This window comes from Triturus cristatus, chromosome 4_1 (genome assembly GCF_964204655.1).
Source record: "Triturus cristatus chromosome 4_1, aTriCri1.1, whole genome shotgun sequence".
NCBI classification, from domain to species: Eukaryota; Metazoa; Chordata; class Amphibia; order Caudata; family Salamandridae; genus Triturus; species Triturus cristatus.
In genome coordinates, this window is record NC_140585.1 from 922399064 (window position 1) to 922418339 (window position 19276).

General features: G+C 45.3%; 1 protein-coding gene across 1 annotated transcript in view; it reads left to right on the top strand.

The window, feature by feature from the left end:
- Positions 1 to 19276, top strand: part of NCAPH2 (non-SMC condensin II complex subunit H2) — a 326298-nt gene that overhangs the window by 288206 nt on the left and 18816 nt on the right. Inside the window, exon 20 of the mRNA XM_085653753.1 lies at positions 1180 to 1329. Within this exon, the coding sequence (XP_085509879.1) occupies positions 1180 to 1329 (150 nt within the window). The remainder of the gene's footprint in view (positions 1 to 1179; positions 1330 to 19276) is intronic.

A 19276-nucleotide genomic window follows, 5' to 3' on the forward strand; every position in this document is an offset into this window, starting at 1 on the left:
AAGGGACTTCAGGGACAGTGAGATCCACATTGTGGTGGCCAAATTGTCCTGTTTGCCCGTCCTGCAGATAACAGAGGCAAGTCTGTGACCCCCGACGCCTAAAAGCACTTATGCATCCGTGCTCCCAAATTCAAGTGAGGTGATGGTGCCAGGGGTGGTCCCCAGACCCCCAAGAGCTAAGCCACGCTTGGGTTTGCCTAAACTGGACTTCCAGTCACTGCCAGCGGCCTCTTTCTACAAGCCCCCTCCAACCGCCAGAGACTACTGCAACAGAATCTGACCCCTAAAGATCCCACTGCACCCGACCCGTGCCCCACAACATGATGAGAAGTAGACAAATTGTATCCCTGTGTGTCTGAGGATCTCAAGGGTCGAGCCCCCCTGTGGCTTTTCCCCTGATTTGACCCCCAGTCCCAGCTTGCAGCCTTTTTGTAACCGGACTGTTCTTTCATTGAAGTGAATGGGACACCTGATGCCGTCACACACCTCTGCGCCCATACGCCTCAGAGCCTCCTGAGGTGACCTGCTGGTGTGACCTTGGACCTTGCCCCATATTCACCTTAAAGTCCAGAAGAACAGTCCCGTAAGTCGCTGACAAGTGCCTGAATGCAATACATGTTTTTCCTCCATAGAATAACATTACTGATCCAGAAAATGCACTAAGTGTCCACTTCTGAAAAATTTAAAAATTCCTAACTCGAAAAGTACATTCCCAATTCTGATGGTCTTGGTATCTAAATTTATATAAAAGTATTTGTTATTTTTATAAATTGCTGTTGGATTTCTTTATAGAGTGTGGTCTCACTTACTGTGTGTGTGTGGGTTTGTGTGTGTGTACTGCAAAAGTCAGCATTTGGGGTGCCATTTGTGTCTCTGTAATTCCTTTGGGGGTAGCCTGGACTCTTTACCTGGTGCGTCTCTTTTTGATCCACAATATACAGAACCACCTTCTTACACTCCATACGGCTGGTTTGCAATTCATTGCAGCACAAGTGCCAGCTCTAATGCTTTTTATGACTGATGTTCCTTATCAGAGCTCTTACGTGGCAGGCATGCCTCCTGTGAAAGATCTGTTGTGACTACTTTTGACACTAGACCATTGACGAGTGTTGCTGAATAAAAAGCGGGTTTCCTGGTCTCCCTTCTTATGTTGTATTTTTATTTCCTTACGCTACACAGGAAGAACGAGGGACGTTTGATATCCACGATTATGGGAACCGGCTGGTATCTGGCTACAGCCAAGTTGGAGAGTGGCGTACATTCGCCAGTCTGATGGTAGGCAAGGAACCGTTCGAGGTGTGCCGGTACATGCTAGCATCCCTACAGCTGGTAAGATTGGTTTGTTATGGTGCGATGCCTACAAATATATTCTGCTTTAGACATAGTGACATCAGTCCACCTGATGTCATGGAGATTCACTTCTAGGGGATCCTCATCAATAGTCATAAGTATTGAAAAGTCACGCCCACACGTGGCCCCCTTCCCCCCCCCCCCGAGTACTTATTAAATATTATGTATCTGTGTGTGTGTATCAACTCTGTACGTAGTACTTTACATACGTATATCTATCTATCTCTGACACCTATAGAGAGGGTAAAAATGGCCAAATTACATTTACTTATCCTTTTAAAGTTTCATAAACAATAAATTAATGTAATTTTATTTTTTTTAAATCAATTACATAGGAGGCCTTTCACAAACCTTTATTAAAAGGAAAGGGAATACAAGACATTGTTAACTAGTAGTCTGTCATCAAAATAATAACTCATAAAACTGGCACTGTGCCTTTAAAAACCTCACAGCACCCCCTGTATCCCATCATGCCCCACAAGTGACAGGTCAGTTTATTTTTCCGGATCCTGTTAGGATCCTGGAGCACTGAGCTCTCCCTTTTTGACAAGAATCATCAGAAAAATCTTTCTAAACGATTACAAAATATTTTCACTTGATAGTAGCAGTAACCCCAATACCTACAACCTTTTTCTGACAGGAATTCTCTTTATTTTCTGTCAACATAAGCCTTCACTGTTCGGGAACTGTTCTTCCTCTGGGAAGAAGGCAGCTCAGACTGATCCCCACTCAGTCTGTATTGTCTGCCTGCCAGAGTCCCGCCATCCTAACACCTATCCTCACTGCCAGAAGTTATCCATGCGCACCCTTAAGGCAGGGAGAAGATCATGGACTTCAAAAGAGAGGATCAGCTGGATCATCACGATGCCTTGAGCAGCACCAGTCTTTCTCTTGTCCCAAAGATTTCCAAAGAGGTAGATCATATGAGAAACATTAAAACATGGTCACGGTTGACATTGAGAAGTATATCATAGAGAAAAATACTGGTATGTTTGCTCTCAATGTCGAAACACACCTGACTTTAGACTTCGAGAGTCGCATGGCCTGCAAGGAGATACTATCAGTCGATGTTGAGAAACTCCTCGGCGCCGAGACACCCATCGCGGGTCTGACAACAGTCATTGCCATTGAAGTCTTATGGCATGACGTCGAAGTAAACATCACCGTTGAGAGACGGACACCTTCCCTTGTTGCGGAAAGGCCCCAAACAGCATCAATTGAGGTCCAATGTTTCTCATTGGACTTGGTGGAATCTAGACCTCTATCTCCTGCTGGATCCAAGGCACAGTTACCTATAAATGTCTCACAAGATGGTTGGGAAGTCTGCAGAAAAGACCTGTGCCTCCGACATCTGAGTGTATTCACAAAAATACTCTCCTTCAAGAGTGACACCACATACGCATCTCCGAAACGAACACCTTCTCCAAGTTTTTCTTCTGGCACAGCATTGGTACCTCCTACGGTTCCATCCAAAGTCACACCATGTAGGAGTACACAGCCATCACCTCGTCGATCAAGAAGTCCTATCCGGAGCCAGCATGGAGGGGACTGCTCTAGACCGGATTGCATCCTACCTTTTCAACAGAACTAATGTCACCCATACGCCACCTTTCTCGTCCAAAACGTGCTCCACAATAGCAGGGGTCCCTCAAAGCTCTATCATCTCATCTATGCTTTTCAACATCCACATGAAGTCTTTACCAGTACTGATCGATCAATTTCACCTCACGCGCTAGAACTATGCAGATGACACATAATACTCCTTCAACTGGAATGCCCCAAATACATTGGAAACTCACCAATTTTCAGTCAGTTCACTCAGAGCCGTGAATCAAATTGAATGCTTCCAAAACAGAAATACTCACTTGTGGGGATGGGAAACATTATGACCCGCTTACCGCCTGGCCTGAAGAACTGGGATCACCACCTAAAGTATCGAAGGAAGTAAGAAGCCTCAGAATGCCCATGGACTCCAAGCTATCATTGAATGCCCAAGTGGACAAAGTAGCAAGATCAAGCTTTGTCACTATAAAAACTCTGCGACTAATCTTTACCCATTTGAGGTTTCCACACAAGGTCCAAGCTGCCATCGCCCTTGTTCTGTCCAAACTCGATTAGGCCAATAGCCTCTACCACGGATCAGCTTAAACGACCATGAAAAGACTACAACGGATTCAGAACTCGGCTGCCAAACTACTCTTGCATATCAAACCGCGAGACCACATCTCCCCTGCCTTGAAAGCCCTGCATTGGTTACCGGTTGCCAGAAGATCCACGTTCAAGCTGCTTTGTATCACACACAAAGCGATACATGGAATGGGACCACTCTTCATAAGGAATACAATCACTAAACACATTCAACAAAGGAACCTCCGCTCTAGAGTGGCACCTCGCCTCAAAATCCAAAGATACAAGAAAAAAAACATGGGTGGCAAATCCTTCTCTGTTCAAGCAGCCAAACTATAGAACTCCTTACCCCCAACATAAGATCCACAGACAACAGCCTTATCTTCAGAAAATTTCTCAAGAATTGCCTCTTCTCCACATAAGCACCATATGCAAACAGAAATATACAGCATATCCCTCTGTATATAAGCATTCATTTGTACTATAGATATGTACCTTAATATGTGTATTGCTTTGTATAAACATGTAGAATAATTGTTTTTTTTTAAAAGACCATTTTTAAGTACAACACTTGAAACCCAGACTTCATCTAATGCATCTTTAATCTACATATACTCACTTCCTTCATGCATCTATATAACTTTCATGTACTTGGATCTATATATTTATTACTTTTCTGCTAAAAAAGCATATTCAATGCACTACCCTATTTCTCACCCTACACCTCTATCAATCTTTAATCTACATATACCCTTTTCCTTTATGCATCTATATACCTTCCATGTACTTATGGATCTATATATGTATTACTTTCTTATAATTCAGCTTATCCAGTGCACTACCCTATTTCTCACCCTATGCCTCTCTCAATATATCTTCTACCTCAACTCTGATTAATCTCAAACCTTTTTCTACATCCACTCCCTCATTCATCCCAAACCCCATACCACTACTACGATCCCCAGAATAACCCTTTCTTGACTCTCCACTACTCTACCCCATCATTTGGCATCTTTTACTGCACCAATCCTCCAAAGCAAGCCTTTCTAAATTCTTCCTGCTCCACTCCACATCCCTTTTTACTCATCTCAAGCCTCCTCCTACTGCTATGCCCTCAATAAAAAAAATCTAAATCCTTCACTCTTCTATCTCTCCACTATCCTTTTCAACCAAAGTAACAGACTAACATGTCCTCTAATCCTTTATCGATTCCGGAGTAGCGTGCTACTCCTAAAAAAGTGCTTCAACACCCAATCAGGGGTGACAAGTGTTATATTAATGCAAACCTTTTTCCCTCTTCTATCCCTCCACTGTCCTTCTCAATTCAAATAATTGACAAATATCCACCACTCAAATTACATTCATATTTCACTATACTAATTCACCACTAATCCTTTATGGGTTTCCGGTGAAGCGTGCTATTCGCCAAAAAACCGCTTCAACACCCCATCAGGGGTAACAAGCGCTATATAAATGCAAACCTTTTTCCCTCTTCTATCCCTACGCTATCCTTCTCAAGCCAAATAATTGACTAATATCCACCATTCAAAGTACTGCCGTATTTCACTATACTAATTCAGCATTAATCCTTTATGGGTTCTGGAGTAGTGTGCTACTCGCTGAAAAAGTGCTTTGACGCCTTGTCAGGGGTAGTAAGCGATATATAAATGCAATTACAATACAATACAATACAATACTGCATCATCCAGGCATCGAAGGAGATCACCTTCTTGGTCTACCACTTCTCTTTTCTTAGTGCAAGATTAGTCTCCTACGCTCTCAGCTACACCTCCAGCAAGAGCGTCACCAGTGGGTGATCTCTTGACTTTCAATGATGTTCTGATTTAGAGGTGTGACAAAACAGAATTTTGACATTCCGACCACTACAACGACTTAATCTGTGATCATCAAAATGTTGCATCATAAAACAGCCTCAAGACCACTTTTGCCGCTGGAGTCTAGAGCCTGCGATGCAGCCATGTTGAACTCCAGCATCATTGCGATCCACCCTATCTCAGATCCTTAAAAAATACAACACTGCGGATCAGGACCCTCTGTTCCTAGAAGCGGATCCTCCTCCTGGTTTCGCGAGTGTGGCGGCAGCACAGAAATCATACTCTGCAGCTTCGTCCTCTTCTTTGGTTCCACCTGACAAAGACAGTAAGCAGGTTGATGCTCTTAGTAAGATGGGTGGAATATCAGAATCCTATATGAAGGTTGCGAGTTCCTGGGCTTTGCTTGGGAGAAATGATAGATCCTTATGGGATTCGCTAGCTAGGTTCACAGAGAAACTGGCTAAGGAGGGAAGGTAGTATTTTTAAGAAATTCTCAATAAGGTGGCCTGCTGTTGAATTAAATTATTAGTGCAGCTGCAGATGTGTTGGCCCTAGCGGCGCATGGTTATGTACATGACATCGGTACAAGAAGATCAAAGGGCTACATCTTACTGGATTGAAGCCAGAGGCACAATACCGAATCATGAACTTTCCATTCTCGGGTAACATTCTTTTTGGTACCCATGCGCATAAGGAGATGCCCAGAATGAAGACCGAATTGGATACTGTCAAAGCTGTTGCTCTGGAAAAGAAAAATGAATTCCGCAGAAGGTACAGCCCTTATGACAGAAGATATTTCCATCAGAGTGAAGGTGCACTTCATCAGTAGTTGTAGGAAACAGACACTTGTAGTTCAGAAGTCTTTTTTTTCGTTTTCTTTTTATTCGAAGATGATTGACACAGAAACGGCACACAGCCAACGCGTTTCGTTCCCTTGTGCCTTGGGAACTTCGTCAGGGCTGTAATAATCATGAAACCACCCATGAATACACAATAATAACACAAAAAAATAACACAAAATACATATTACATGGGAGGACATTATATGTGCAGAGAGAGAAACCAAACATGTACATAATGACGAATATGTCACAAACAATCAAAAGAATAATCATTTGAACAAAAATAACCACAAATACATATATAAATGACCCAAAATCAATACAAACGACATCAAATGAACTAACAACACGAACAGATAAGACAAAATTTCATTACTATACAAATATAAATATGTATATAAAAATGCAACAATAGATACACCCACAGTCATATTCCTTTTGATGATCAAAATCTGGCATTGTAGCCATCACATAGGATATCTTAAAAAAAGGGCAAAGACATTTCCTTTTTGAGAGATTAGAAGATATGATAAAAGAAAAATGAGGGAAAAGCAACATAGAAACAACAGAAGACGGAGGAAGGAAACAAGATCTTGATTATATAGAGAGTGATATTAACGGTCAGTACAAGTAGCTAAAAACCCCAAAAAAGAAGAGGCGGGGGGGGGGGGAGGGGAAAAAGGAGGTGCTCACCAATATAATTTCAAATGATATTGTCAAGAATTCCTGTCATGCGAGGGGAGGAAAACGGTAACCAGCGAAAACGGACTACATCTCCCAGGATGCTTAGCGGTTGAGAGGTTATGTAAACAGGAGAGCTGTTACATAACTCAAGGAAAACACGCCCTTATGTAAACAGGAGAGCTGTTACATAACTCAAGGAAAACAACGCCCTATAAAGGGAGGAACCGGGAGGTACAACGCTGTCGGATATTGTGTTTACAACCGACGTACCTGCTTAGTGAAGAGCAGTGTTCCGGAGTGGTGCTCCAGTAAGGCAAGAACGGAGGTAGGTCGAGTCGTTACTCCCTGGGCCGTATCTTGCCCCATCGTCACCTGTGAAGGACCCGGAAGCTCTACCGGATAACCATTGAGCTTCGCTTTTTGACTCGGCTGAGTCAAAGCGCAGTGGCGCTTTTGCTGGTTGGAGTCGTAACTCCCAGCCCGACCAGAGATACAGGGACTGCCAGCTGTAACGCACACCAGGAGGTGTTTGCCGCGTTACAGACTCGGAAGTCCACAGGATCGATGGAGCGGCTGCTCTCGGTTCAGTCTTCTTTGCTTGTGATTGGGGTATCGGTGACGCATCACCAGGAGGTGACTCCGCGTCCCGGTGCAGTCTGAGGAAGAGGTTGAGCGGCTGCTCCCTTCAGGTAGAGACCCCGGCTGGGTGTTTCCCTGACTCCTCGATTCTCCCCAACACTCTTCGTGCCCCTCACAGCCTACCGATTGGCATTGTCGGCCATTTCATTTCTGCCCTCTGTTGGCATACGCCGGGATCGGCGTATATGCAGAGGGCGGTTAGGACCATCCGTGCTGTGGGCTGGTAACGTACTTAGCCTGGAGGATTCCAGTGACTATAACCTTTGTTTATTCCTTGTATTATTTTTGCCTTCATTAAAATAACTAAACCTTCACAAGTGGTTGCGTTCTCATTATCGTATCTGTTAAACGATCCTGAGACGTTCAGGGCGTTACAAAATATCCGACCTTAATAACACTAACTGTCTCCCGGTCGATAACAGACATGGCAACACTTGATGTGCTGGCTGCTTTAGCGACCGTGCAAATTGAATTGGCTGCCTCCAGGCAAGAAACAGCCGATGTAAAAGCCAGACTGGATGCTATCCAATTGGACCCGCTCACGCCCAGCACCTCCCTCACGAACCAGACCCCTGCGGTAGTAGTGGAAATGCCGGTAGCCGTCCCCTTGGCAACACCAGAGAGGTACAGTGGGGATCCTAACACAGTGCAGGTATTCCTCACACAAGTGGCGCTACATCTATCGTGCAAACCAAGGGCGTTCCCCACGAGTCAGGCTCGTGTGGCTTTCCTTATATCCTATTTGGCTGGAAACGCGGCACAATGGGCCGTACCTCTGGTGAGCAGGGACGACCCCATCTTATGTGATTGGGGTGCTTTTCGCGAGGAATTCCTGAAGGTCTTCGACAGAAGGGCTGACTCGTACACAGCGGACCGTGAAATGCTTGAGTTGAGACAGGGATCCAACGACCTGGTGCAGTATCTCAACGCGTTCCGAAGGCTGGTTGCGGAAACCAAGTGGCCTGTTGCTAAACAGTCGGCGCTCTTCCATCACGGGCTGTGCGATGAGCTCAAGGACGCCGTGGCTCATATTGACCCACAACCCAAGACATGTGAGGGCCTTATCAACCTGGTATTACGGCTGGAACATAGGCTAAGTGAAAGAAAGGGGGATCATGGGAGAAAAGGAAAATCCCTTCCATCCTATGTGACAGTGGGAAGTCCTGAAACTTCCACCGCATCCAAGGGAGAACCCATGGACATCGGTGCAATACGAGCGAGCCTCACAGCCTCGGAGAAAGAGTCACGCCGTAAACCAGGATTGTGCCTATATTGTGGCAAAAAAGGCCACTACGTACGTGAATGCCCTGCCAAACCGAAGACGTCACGTTATCGGGCCAACCGGTCGGTAACAGCCGTGGTGGACGTACCGGCGGAAAACTAGAGGACTCCCAGACCAAAGAAGGGGCATCTCGGAGTCACTCATCCATCCCTTCACTTTCCAACTCGGTCACTAAGGGACAACGACACCTGTTTCTCACGGTGCACGTGGGAGTGCATGACCAGTGGATACCCGTTGTGGCCATGGTGGATTCAGGGGCCACTGGCATGTTTATGGACCACAACGAGGCATGCAGGCTAGGGCTAGTGCTTCTTCCCAAAGCTGTACCCGAAGACGTCTATGCTGTAGACGGAAGGCGATTGGTGACGGGGCCCATCGGGCAGCACACGGGGGTCCTTCCGATGAGATGTGGGAGGAACCATTTGGAACAAATCGATTTTAACATCATCCGAGCGCCCCAATATGGCGTCATATTGGGATTGCCGTGGCTACAGAAACACAACCCCTCTGTGGATTGGCCAACACATCGCATCGAACTGACGTCACCGTATTGCATCCTGCATTGTGGAATAGGAACGGAATCCCTTGACGCAGATGAGAGCGGGAGTCAGACGGTGGCTACAGCGGCAGAAAAAGATGTGGCTCTCCCCCAGGCTTATCACAGTTTTGATGATGTATTTGATGAGGTGAAGGCGGAAGTGCTACCACCACATAGACAGTTTGACTGCCAGATCGACCTGGTGCCAGGGGCCAGCGTTCCCAGCGGCAGGCTGTATGCCCTGACGGAGCCTGAAAACGTGCATCTCCGGGGGTACCTGGATAAACTCCTCAAGCTAGGATTCATCCGCCCGTCCAAGTCTCCGGCCGCCTCGCCACTCTTCTTCATCCCGAAGGCTAATGGGGAGCTGAGAGCCTGTGTGGACTTTAGGGCATTGAATGCGATAACCGTAAAGAATCGGTACCCCTTGCCTCTCATCAGTGTACTCCTGGAACAGGTCAAGAAAGCTCGTATCTACACCAAGTTGGATTTGAAAGGGGCATACCATCTGGTGCGCATGAGGGACGGAGACGAGTGGAAGACCGCCTTTAAGACCAGGTTCGGCCTTTTTGAGTACCTCGTCATGCCGTTCGGTCTGTGCAACGCCCCGGCAGCCTTTCAGTACTTTTTGAATGAGGTATTCAGAGAGGAGTTGGATATCTACGTGGTCGTATATATCGACGACATCCTCATCTATTCGTCCAGTGTGGAGGAGCACGTACACCACGTCAAAGCTGTGCTCCAAAAGCTGAGGGAAAACATGCTGTTTTGTAAACTCAGCAAGTGTGACTTCCACGTCACATCCGTGGAATTCCTCGGAGTGATGCTGAGTCCAGAGGGACAGGAGATGGCAGAACGAAAGATCAAGGCGGTGAAAGAATGGCCGGTGCCCCAAAGCGTGAAGGACGTCCAAAGTTTCAATGGCTTCGCCAACTTTTACAGGCGGTTTATAGATGGATTTTCAGGATTGGTGGCCCCAATCACACAGCTACTGAGGAAGTCCAAGGAGTTTGTCTGGTCCCCTGAAGCGAACAAAGCCTTTGAGGCCCTGAAAAGCGCCTTTGGTAAGGCACCGGTGTTGGCTCACCCCGATCCGGATCTCCCCTACGTGGTGGAAGCGGACGCATCGGATGTGGCGCTGGGGGCTATCTTGTCCCAACGCAACCACGACACAGGGGTGCTTCATCCCGTTGCGTACATGTCCCGCAAACTCAACGACGCCGAACGCAACTACCATATTGCGGAGAAGGAGCTTCTCGCAATCAAGGACGCCTTCACCGAATGGAGGCATTGGTTGATGGGGGCAAGACATGTGGTATCGGTGTACACGGACCATCGGAACCTACAGTTCATGACGGCCACAAGACACCTTTCTCCCAGACAGCTGCGGTGGATGATCTTCTTTGCGGGGTTCAACTTCCGCATCACATATCGGCCGGGGACGGAAAACCGGAAGGCGGACGCCCTGTCCCGTCAATCTGCAGTTAAGGAACCATTGCCTGCGACCGAGCATTCCATCATTTCCCCGAGGATGGTATTGGGGGTTATCCAACCGGATACTTTCCTGAGGGGAATAAAGAGAGGGATCAGGTCATTCGCATGGCGGAGGTGGCTCCTCAGTCACAGAGAATGGCAGCTGAAGGACGGGATACCCCTGAAGGGCAGGTGCCTATTGATACCCACGCCTAGGCTAAGGAAACAAGCATTCATCTGGTGCCATGACTCTCCATGCGCAGGTCATTTGGGCTTTGAAAAAACGGTGGCTAGCATGGGACGGCATTTCTGGTGGCCAACCATGAGAGTGGATGTCAGGAGGTGGGGACAGGAGTGTCCTACGTGTGCTACCATGAAGGCCGACCATGGCCGAACCCAAGGGCTCTTACATCCACTTCCGACCCCGGATAGACCATGGGATAGCATATCACTGGACTTCGTGGTGGGCCTACCGGTAGACCAGGGGATGACGGCAATACTGGTGGTGGTGGACTACTTGACGAAAATGGGGCACTTCATCCCCTGCAAGAGAGTCCCTACGGCCGGGGAATTGGCGTCACTACTCCTAAAGAATGTGGTACGACTGCATGGATTACCTGGGGTGATCATGTCGGACCGGGGGTCGCAGTTTACTGCGCAATTCTGGAAGACTTGGTGCACTGCGCTGCATGTTAAGACCGCCCTGTCCACCAGCTACCACCCTCAAACGGACGGCCAAACCGAGCGCCTGAACCAAACGCTCAAACAGTATCTGCGATGTTTTGTGGACCAGGGCAGGGAAGAATGGGTCGACTTGCTATGGGTTGCAGAGATCGCCTATAACAACGCCACTCACAGCTCCACACAGTCATCTCCGTTCTATAGCAACTATGGCCAACATCCCAGGTTCTTGCCATTTCTACATCCGTTCAGAGAGGACAGGATTCCCGCCACAGCGGACAGGGTGGCACACATAAAAGACACGTTGACGCGCTCAAGGGCTGTCCTAATAGAGGCCAAGAGAAGATACAAGGCTGCGGCAGACAGGAAGAGAAGGCCCGGGCCACTGTACCGCACTGGAGACTACGTCTGGATATCCACAAGAAACATGAGGTTTCGAAAGAACAGTGTGTTCCATCCCAAGTACATGGGCCCCTATCGAATTACCAAGTGTATGGGTCCCGTGAACGTGAAGGTGTGCTTGCCCCAGTCATTGCGGATACACCCTGTCTTTCATGTATTATTGCTCAAACCAGCACCCTCCAAGCCGTCTGGGACACCTAGGCCGGTATGCGTGGAGTCGGAGGTGGAGTATGAAGTGTCGGGCATACGGGCGTCCCAATGGCGCAGGGGGAAGCTGTGGTACCTGGTTGCGTGGAAAGGCTATGGCCCGGAGGAGCAGTCATGGGAACCGGCTGAAGGGGTTCATGCTCCGCGCTTGGTCTCCTTGTTCCATCGGCGTTTTCCTGCCAGCGCTGGACCCGTGGGGAGCCGCTGAGAGGGAGGATGTACTGTCAAGAATTCCTGTCATGCGAGGGGAGGAAAACGGTAACCAGCGAAAACGGACTACATCTCCCAGGATGCTTAGCGGTTGAGAGGTTATGTAAACAGGAGAGCTGTTACATAACTCAAGGAAAACACGCCCTTATGTAAACAGGAGAGCTGTTACATAACTCAAGGAAAACAACGCCCTATAAAGGGAGGAACCGGGAGGTACAACGCTGTCGGATATTGTGTTTACAACCGACGTACCTGCTTAGTGAAGAGCAGTGTTCTGGAGTGGTGCTCCAGTAAGGCAAGAACGGAGGTAGGTCGAGTCGTTACTCCCTGGGCCGTGTCTTGCCCCATCGTCACCTGTGAAGGACCCGGAAGCTCTACCGGATAACCATTGAGCTTCGCTTTTTGACTCGGCTGAGTCAAAGCGCAGTGGCGCTTTTGCTGGTTGGAGTCGTAACTCCCAGCCCAACCAGAGATACAGGGACTGCCAGCTGTAACGCACACCAGGAGGTGTTTGCCGCGTTACAGACTCGGAAGTCCACAGGATCGATGGAGCGGCTGCTCTCGGTTCAGTCTTCTTTGCTTGTGATTGGGGTATCGGTGACGCATCACCAGGAGGTGACTCCGCGTCCCGGTGCAGTCTGAGGAAGAGGTTGAGCGGCTGCTCCCTTCAGGTAGAGACCCCGGCTGGGTGTTTCCCTGACTCCTCGATTCTCCCCAACACTCTTCGTGCCCCTCACAGCCTACCGATTGGCATTGTCGGCCATTTCATTTCTGCCCTCTGTTGGCATACGCCGGGATCGGCGTATATGCAGAGGACGGTTAGGACCATCCGTGCTGTGGGCTGGTAACGTACTTAGCCTGGAGGATTCCAGTGACTATAACCTTTGTTTATTCCTTGTATTATTTTTGCCTTCATTAAAATAACTAAACCTTCACAAGTGGTTGCGTTCTCATTATCGTATCTGTTAAACGATCCTGAGACGTTCAGGGCGTTACAGATATTTGTGGGGAGAACCCCTCAAGCCATGTGATGTAGATCCTTATATTCCAAAGGGTTCTTAGGTACAACCAAAACCCGCAATTGAGACCTGTGGACATGAAGCATAAAGCTGCTGCTGTCCAGTAGTGTAACATAAGACAGCTTAAAACAACATCACCATAGGACAATGCACATCAATGTTTCACATTCTCTAATGATGAGAAAACTAGTGTCAGCCACACGTCTCACCTTAGTAGGTGTAAAAGAAACATCCAATGTAAGGACACTTCGATTATTAGGTAGTCCTGAGTTTGTGGGAATTATCCCAAGAATTATCTGTTGATAAGAAAGAAAGGGGCAGCGTAGTGAGCAGATTAATTATAATAAAAACAATGAAAAAGAAACGTGCGCACTCTATGGTAAAAAGTAATGTCTATTTTAGAGCCACATATCGCTAGCGTGCTCTATAGTTGGATATCCCAATCTATATCTAATCCGAACCAAATATTGTTGTCCAGATATAGGTGTAAACGGCCTCGAAATTATAAATTCCTCACATCTACCCCAAAGTATCAACAACAAAGTGCCAAAACGGACAATAGCGATCAAACGTACACGCGTCCTTCTGCTAAGTAACAACAATTTACTTCCGGATTAAAGCCCGTCATTGACGGTACATATTAACACTATGCGACAGCATTCTATGCCAGCCTGACGTCGCTTACCCGTATTTAGACAAGTGTCACTGTCACTGCTTTCCGTGTTGAATGTCGGCAAACGGAGGCAGGGAAGCATACTGGCCTTTAAGCAGCGCGCCGGACAATCACATGACCGCATCCGCGTTGCCAACGAAAAAAATAGAGCAATAGAAAAAGGACCATAGCTGCGAAAGAATTACACAAATAGTCGGCCATATTGGAGTATCCAATATACCGAAAAAGATGATACCAGTTCACTGCAAGTGCGTTATTTATATAGAGTAATCTAACGGTCCTAGTACTTAAAGAGCCATGTTTTAAAATCAAATCCACATCACCATATACGTAAATGAAGATACTGTATTCAGTTACATAAGCAGAAAGCGGAACACAAAAAAACATTTACTGGCAAGCCATTTCTTTAGAATTGCAGCCATATCCAAGAATCAGACTGCCATAATGAACACGAAAAAGCAACATTTACTGTCAAACCATTTCCTTAGAATTGCAGCCATATTCAAGGGTCAGACTGCCATAATGGACACATGAAAATAAAGGTATTGATGCAGTAACCCGAGGCCCACGTTTATAAAGGGCATCAAGAATCTAAGAAATTGTGCATAGGTGCCACCCCAAACTTAATCCATAGCGTTAGGATTGTCAAAATTCCAAAATTTCAAAAACTAAATATATCTAGAAAAAAATTTTATTGTCAAAATTGAGTTACCACATAAAAAGGACGTTATTAATATGTTGTCCCAATTTAAAACTGGATTTATCTTCCAACCTCGCGAGCATATGTATATATTTTATTAAAAGCTAAATATCGATGGCATGTATTAAAATGTCAGATAAACACTTAGATAAGATCTTATATGTTGAGAAGAATATAGAGAATAGAGAGAAGAAATTATGAATAGTGATCAGCATACGGACCCATTAGATAAGACAATCATTATGTTGGATGCATGTCATTTTGTAATGAAGGACAGTACATGCATTACATATACCCCATACAGAACAATAACTCAAATTTTCACCATCATACTTATCTATCCAAGAAAATAATGAAGCTCTCTATCGGTGTTATGACCCATTGTTGTAGCCCGCAGACGACAAATCCACTTGGCCTCCTTTTGTCTAACCTGCAGTTCACGGTCACCGCCCCTAGCATTGATGGGCACGTGATCTATCCCGTAGAACCAGAAGGACGTGTCATCTCGATGCATTTGTTTATAATGTTCACTTACAGGGTAACGCGTATCACCGTTAATAATGGCCCTACGATGTTCTTGTATTCGGACCTTGAGGCAGCGTACAGTGCTCCCTACATAGATGGCATTACAGCTACAACCCAATACATAGATCACGTGTGTCGTATTGCAGTTGATAAAATGTGCAATTGTGTGACTTTTAAGTGAGTTGTGTGTAAAGGTAGTTGTTCTATTTCTACCTAGCGGACATACATTGCAGGAACCACAGGTAAAGAAACCTTTCGGTTTGGGAGGTAGCCATGTAGTTGGTGCATTTGTCACATAACTGGAACATAATATGTCCCGTAGAGATCGCCCCTTGCGATATGTAATGGCTGGTCTGGTGGGCAGACATTCGCTAAGGCCAGGGGTATCTTTTATTAACCCCCAATGTTTTTTGAGGATCTTATAGACCCTGCCGCTGTTGTTATTGTACTGGGTGATAAACCGGACTGTTGTATCTCGGGTGGCTTTGGGTTTATCTCGAAGTGTATCTTCCCTCTTGAGTTTCTGTGCTTTATCCATGACTTTATCAAGTAGTCTCCTATCATACCCTCTTTTAAGGAATCTTTTCTTTGATTCAAAAATCTTCTCAAGGTATAGATTGTCCTCACTACAATTTCTCCTTAAGCGTGTCATCTCTCCGAAAGGTATGTTATTAATTACTGTGCGTGCATGCGCACTCTCCGCGTGAAGAATCGAATTACAGGCTGTTTCTTTTCTATAGAGAGAGCTTTGTATGGTGCCATCTTTGATGTAAAATTCAATATCAAGGAAGTTTATTTTGTCTTTGTTATGTGTCATGGTGAGCTTTACATTAAAAGGGTTAGCATTCAAGTATGTATGGTATTCCTCAAGTGATTCCACAGGTCCTGACCATAAGATGATGATGTCGTCAATATACCTCCCCCAGAACACGATGTATTCCGTCCAGGGGGAGGCATGGCTGTGCCAGGCATACTCCCTCTCGAACCATCCCATGAAGAGGCAGGTGTAAGAGGGAGCAAATTTAGAACCCATGGCAGTCCCGAGTATCTGCTGGTACCATGTGGTGTCATGCAAGAAAAAATTATTGTTCAAAATGATGTCGATCATCTCTAACGTCATCTCATTATATTCATAGAGGCCAGCAGGTTCCCTATCCAAGAAAGAACGTACAGCAGGGATTCCAAATTTTTGGTGAATACACGTATATAAGCTCTCTACGTCCATTGTGACGAAGTAGAGCTCATCCGACCACTGAAAGTTGTCAAATTTGATCAAAATGTCCTTGCTGTCCCTAATGTATGAGGGAAGATCCAGGACATATTTTTGAAGTCTAGAATCAACAAATTCCGACAATTTTTCTGTTGGTGAGTCATTCCCTGAGATAATAGGGCGGCCAGGAGGGAAAAGACCGCCCTTATGTATCTTAGGTAAGATGTAGATACATGGGTATCTCGGTTTGTTCACTCTCAAATATCTGTACTCATCTTCAGACAACAAGCCAATATCCTTCCACTCGCTTAATTTCATATTGATCATAATGGTTAAATTCTTGGTGGGATTGGTTGAAACCCGCTGGTAGCAGCGTGTATCGCCTAGCTGTCTAGTGATTTCAGTCATGTAATCACAATGGTTCATGACCACAACATTACCGCCCTTATCAGCCTCTTTTATAACAATGGTGTTATCCGATTTAAGTCTATCAAGTGCTTTCCGTTCATTGGCGGTAATATTGTGTCTGACGCGTGCCATTGACCTACTAGGCACTTCCAGATTGTACAGGTCTTTACTCATTTTATTATAGAACACATCTATATTCGGATGGTAATTGAAAGCGGGTATAAATTTGGATCTGGATTTGAGCCCACTATCCATATTACAATCTTGTTCAATATCAAAATGATTTAGTAGAGTGGTCATGTCATGATTCTCGTCCTCGTCCAGGCTAAGCAACAATTGTACATTTCGAATATCTCCCACCGTTTGTGTATAATTTCTAGAAGGAATCGGGGGGATTAGGCTTCTGGGTGTTTGTTGTGAAAAGAAATCCTTCAATTTCAAAGCTCTTATAAATTTATACAGATCGATATGTACATCAGTGAAATCGCCCCCCTGGGTGGGACAAAAGCTCAAGCCTTTACTCAAAACCATCATTTCATCTTTGTCAAGAATTTTATTAGTCAAATTAACAACTTTCAGGTCACAAGTGCTGTCAGCAACATTAGGTACACACATATTAGCAGATAGGTTATCATTGGTAATTATGGTTTCGATTTCTTGTTCAGACCTCGACCTATTCCTGTACCTGCCTTTGGACCTCCTGCCACCCCTCCTTGTTTTGTTTGGTCTTTTTTCTGTTGTATTCGGCTGCTGATTCGGAGTTTTGCGAGCTCCTTCTGGAAAGAAGAAGCTCCCTCCTCTAAAGGGGTCTCATGTGATACATTAGAGACTGAACTACCTACTGATGAGGCGACACTGCTGTTAGAACGAGCGTCATCACTCTCTTCCCTTTCCTCTCTAGTTCTCTTTCTTTCTTCTCCTGCTTGGATATTGTCAAATTTTTTCGCGAACGTATATACACGCCCGTCACGATAATCTCTATCGTCCCTTTTGATTTTTGTCAATTTTTTATCTTTCAAGTATTTCTGATGTTTTTCCATTACCTTTTTAAGTATGTTAAAATTCTTTTCAATCAAATCTTTTTGTTCTATATCATTAATTTCCTTCTCAAGGACCTCTATTTCTCCCTGCAGCTTTTCACCCTTCTCCTCAGATGCTGGAAGACGTTGCACTCACTCTAAATTTGCATAAATAATTGAACTTAAGTGCTTGGCCTTGGTCTGCTGTTGGTTGCTTTGTCATTACATTATATGATTCCTCCGGGATTATAGACTGTCTTGCACTTGTTCTGCTTAAAACACTTTTTATCAAAATGTCGAAATTTAATGACGGCAGAGAAGAAATGGCCCAGAATCTTTTTGGTACAAACACCCAGACTGAACCTACTGAACATGGTGCAACTAGTAAAGCTAGTTTAAAAACACTATTTCTCAGGCTAGAGCGTTTAAAAAAACAGGAGCTTTCCCGCTGGTGGGATGGGGTAACATTACAACAATACCTGGCAAATAAAAAAATACCCAGAGGTTTAAGAATTTTAATCTTTCCCACTTTTGAAGATTTAAGCGAGGATCTTTTGAATGAGTGGGAGGGTAACCTGGGAAGTGCATCACAAGTGATGATGCAAATCTTAATCCGCCATGCTAAGGAGAAGGGTGAAAAGCTGCAGGGAGAAATAGAGGTCCTTGAGAAGGAAATTAATGATATAGAACAAAAAGATTTGATTGAAAAGAATTTTAACATACTTAAAAAGGTAATGGAAGAACATCAGAAATACTTGAAAGATAAAAAATTGACAAAAATCAAAAGGGACGATAGAGATTATCGTGACGGGCGTGTATATACGTTCGCGAAAAAATTTGACAATATCCAAGCAGGAGAAGAAAGAAAGAGAACTAGAGAGGAAAGGGAAGAGAGTGATGACGCTCGTTCTAACAGCAGTGTCGCCTCATCAGTAGGTAGTTCAGTCTCTAATGTATCACATGAGACCCCTTTAGAGGAGGGAGCTTCTTCTTTCCAGAAGGAGCTCGCAAAACCCCGAATCAGCAGCCGAATACAACAGAAAAAAGACCAAACAAAACAAGGAGGGGTGGCAGGAGGTCCAAAGGCAGGTACAGGAATAGGTCGAGGTCTGAACAAGAAATCGAAACCATAATTACCAATGATAACCTATCTGCTAATATGTGTGTACCTAATGTTGCTGACAGCACTTGTGACCTGAAAGTTGTTAATTTGACTAATAAAATTCTTGACAAAGATGAAATGATGGTTTTGAGTAAAGGCTTGAGCTTTTGTCCCACCCAGGGGGGCGATTTCACTGATGTACATATCGATCTGTTTAAATTTATAAGAGCTTTGAAATTGAAGGATTTCTTTTCACAACAAACACCCAGAAGCCTAATCCCCCCGATTCCTTCTAGAAATTATACACAAACGGTGGGAGATATTCGAAATGTACAATTGTTGCTTAGCCT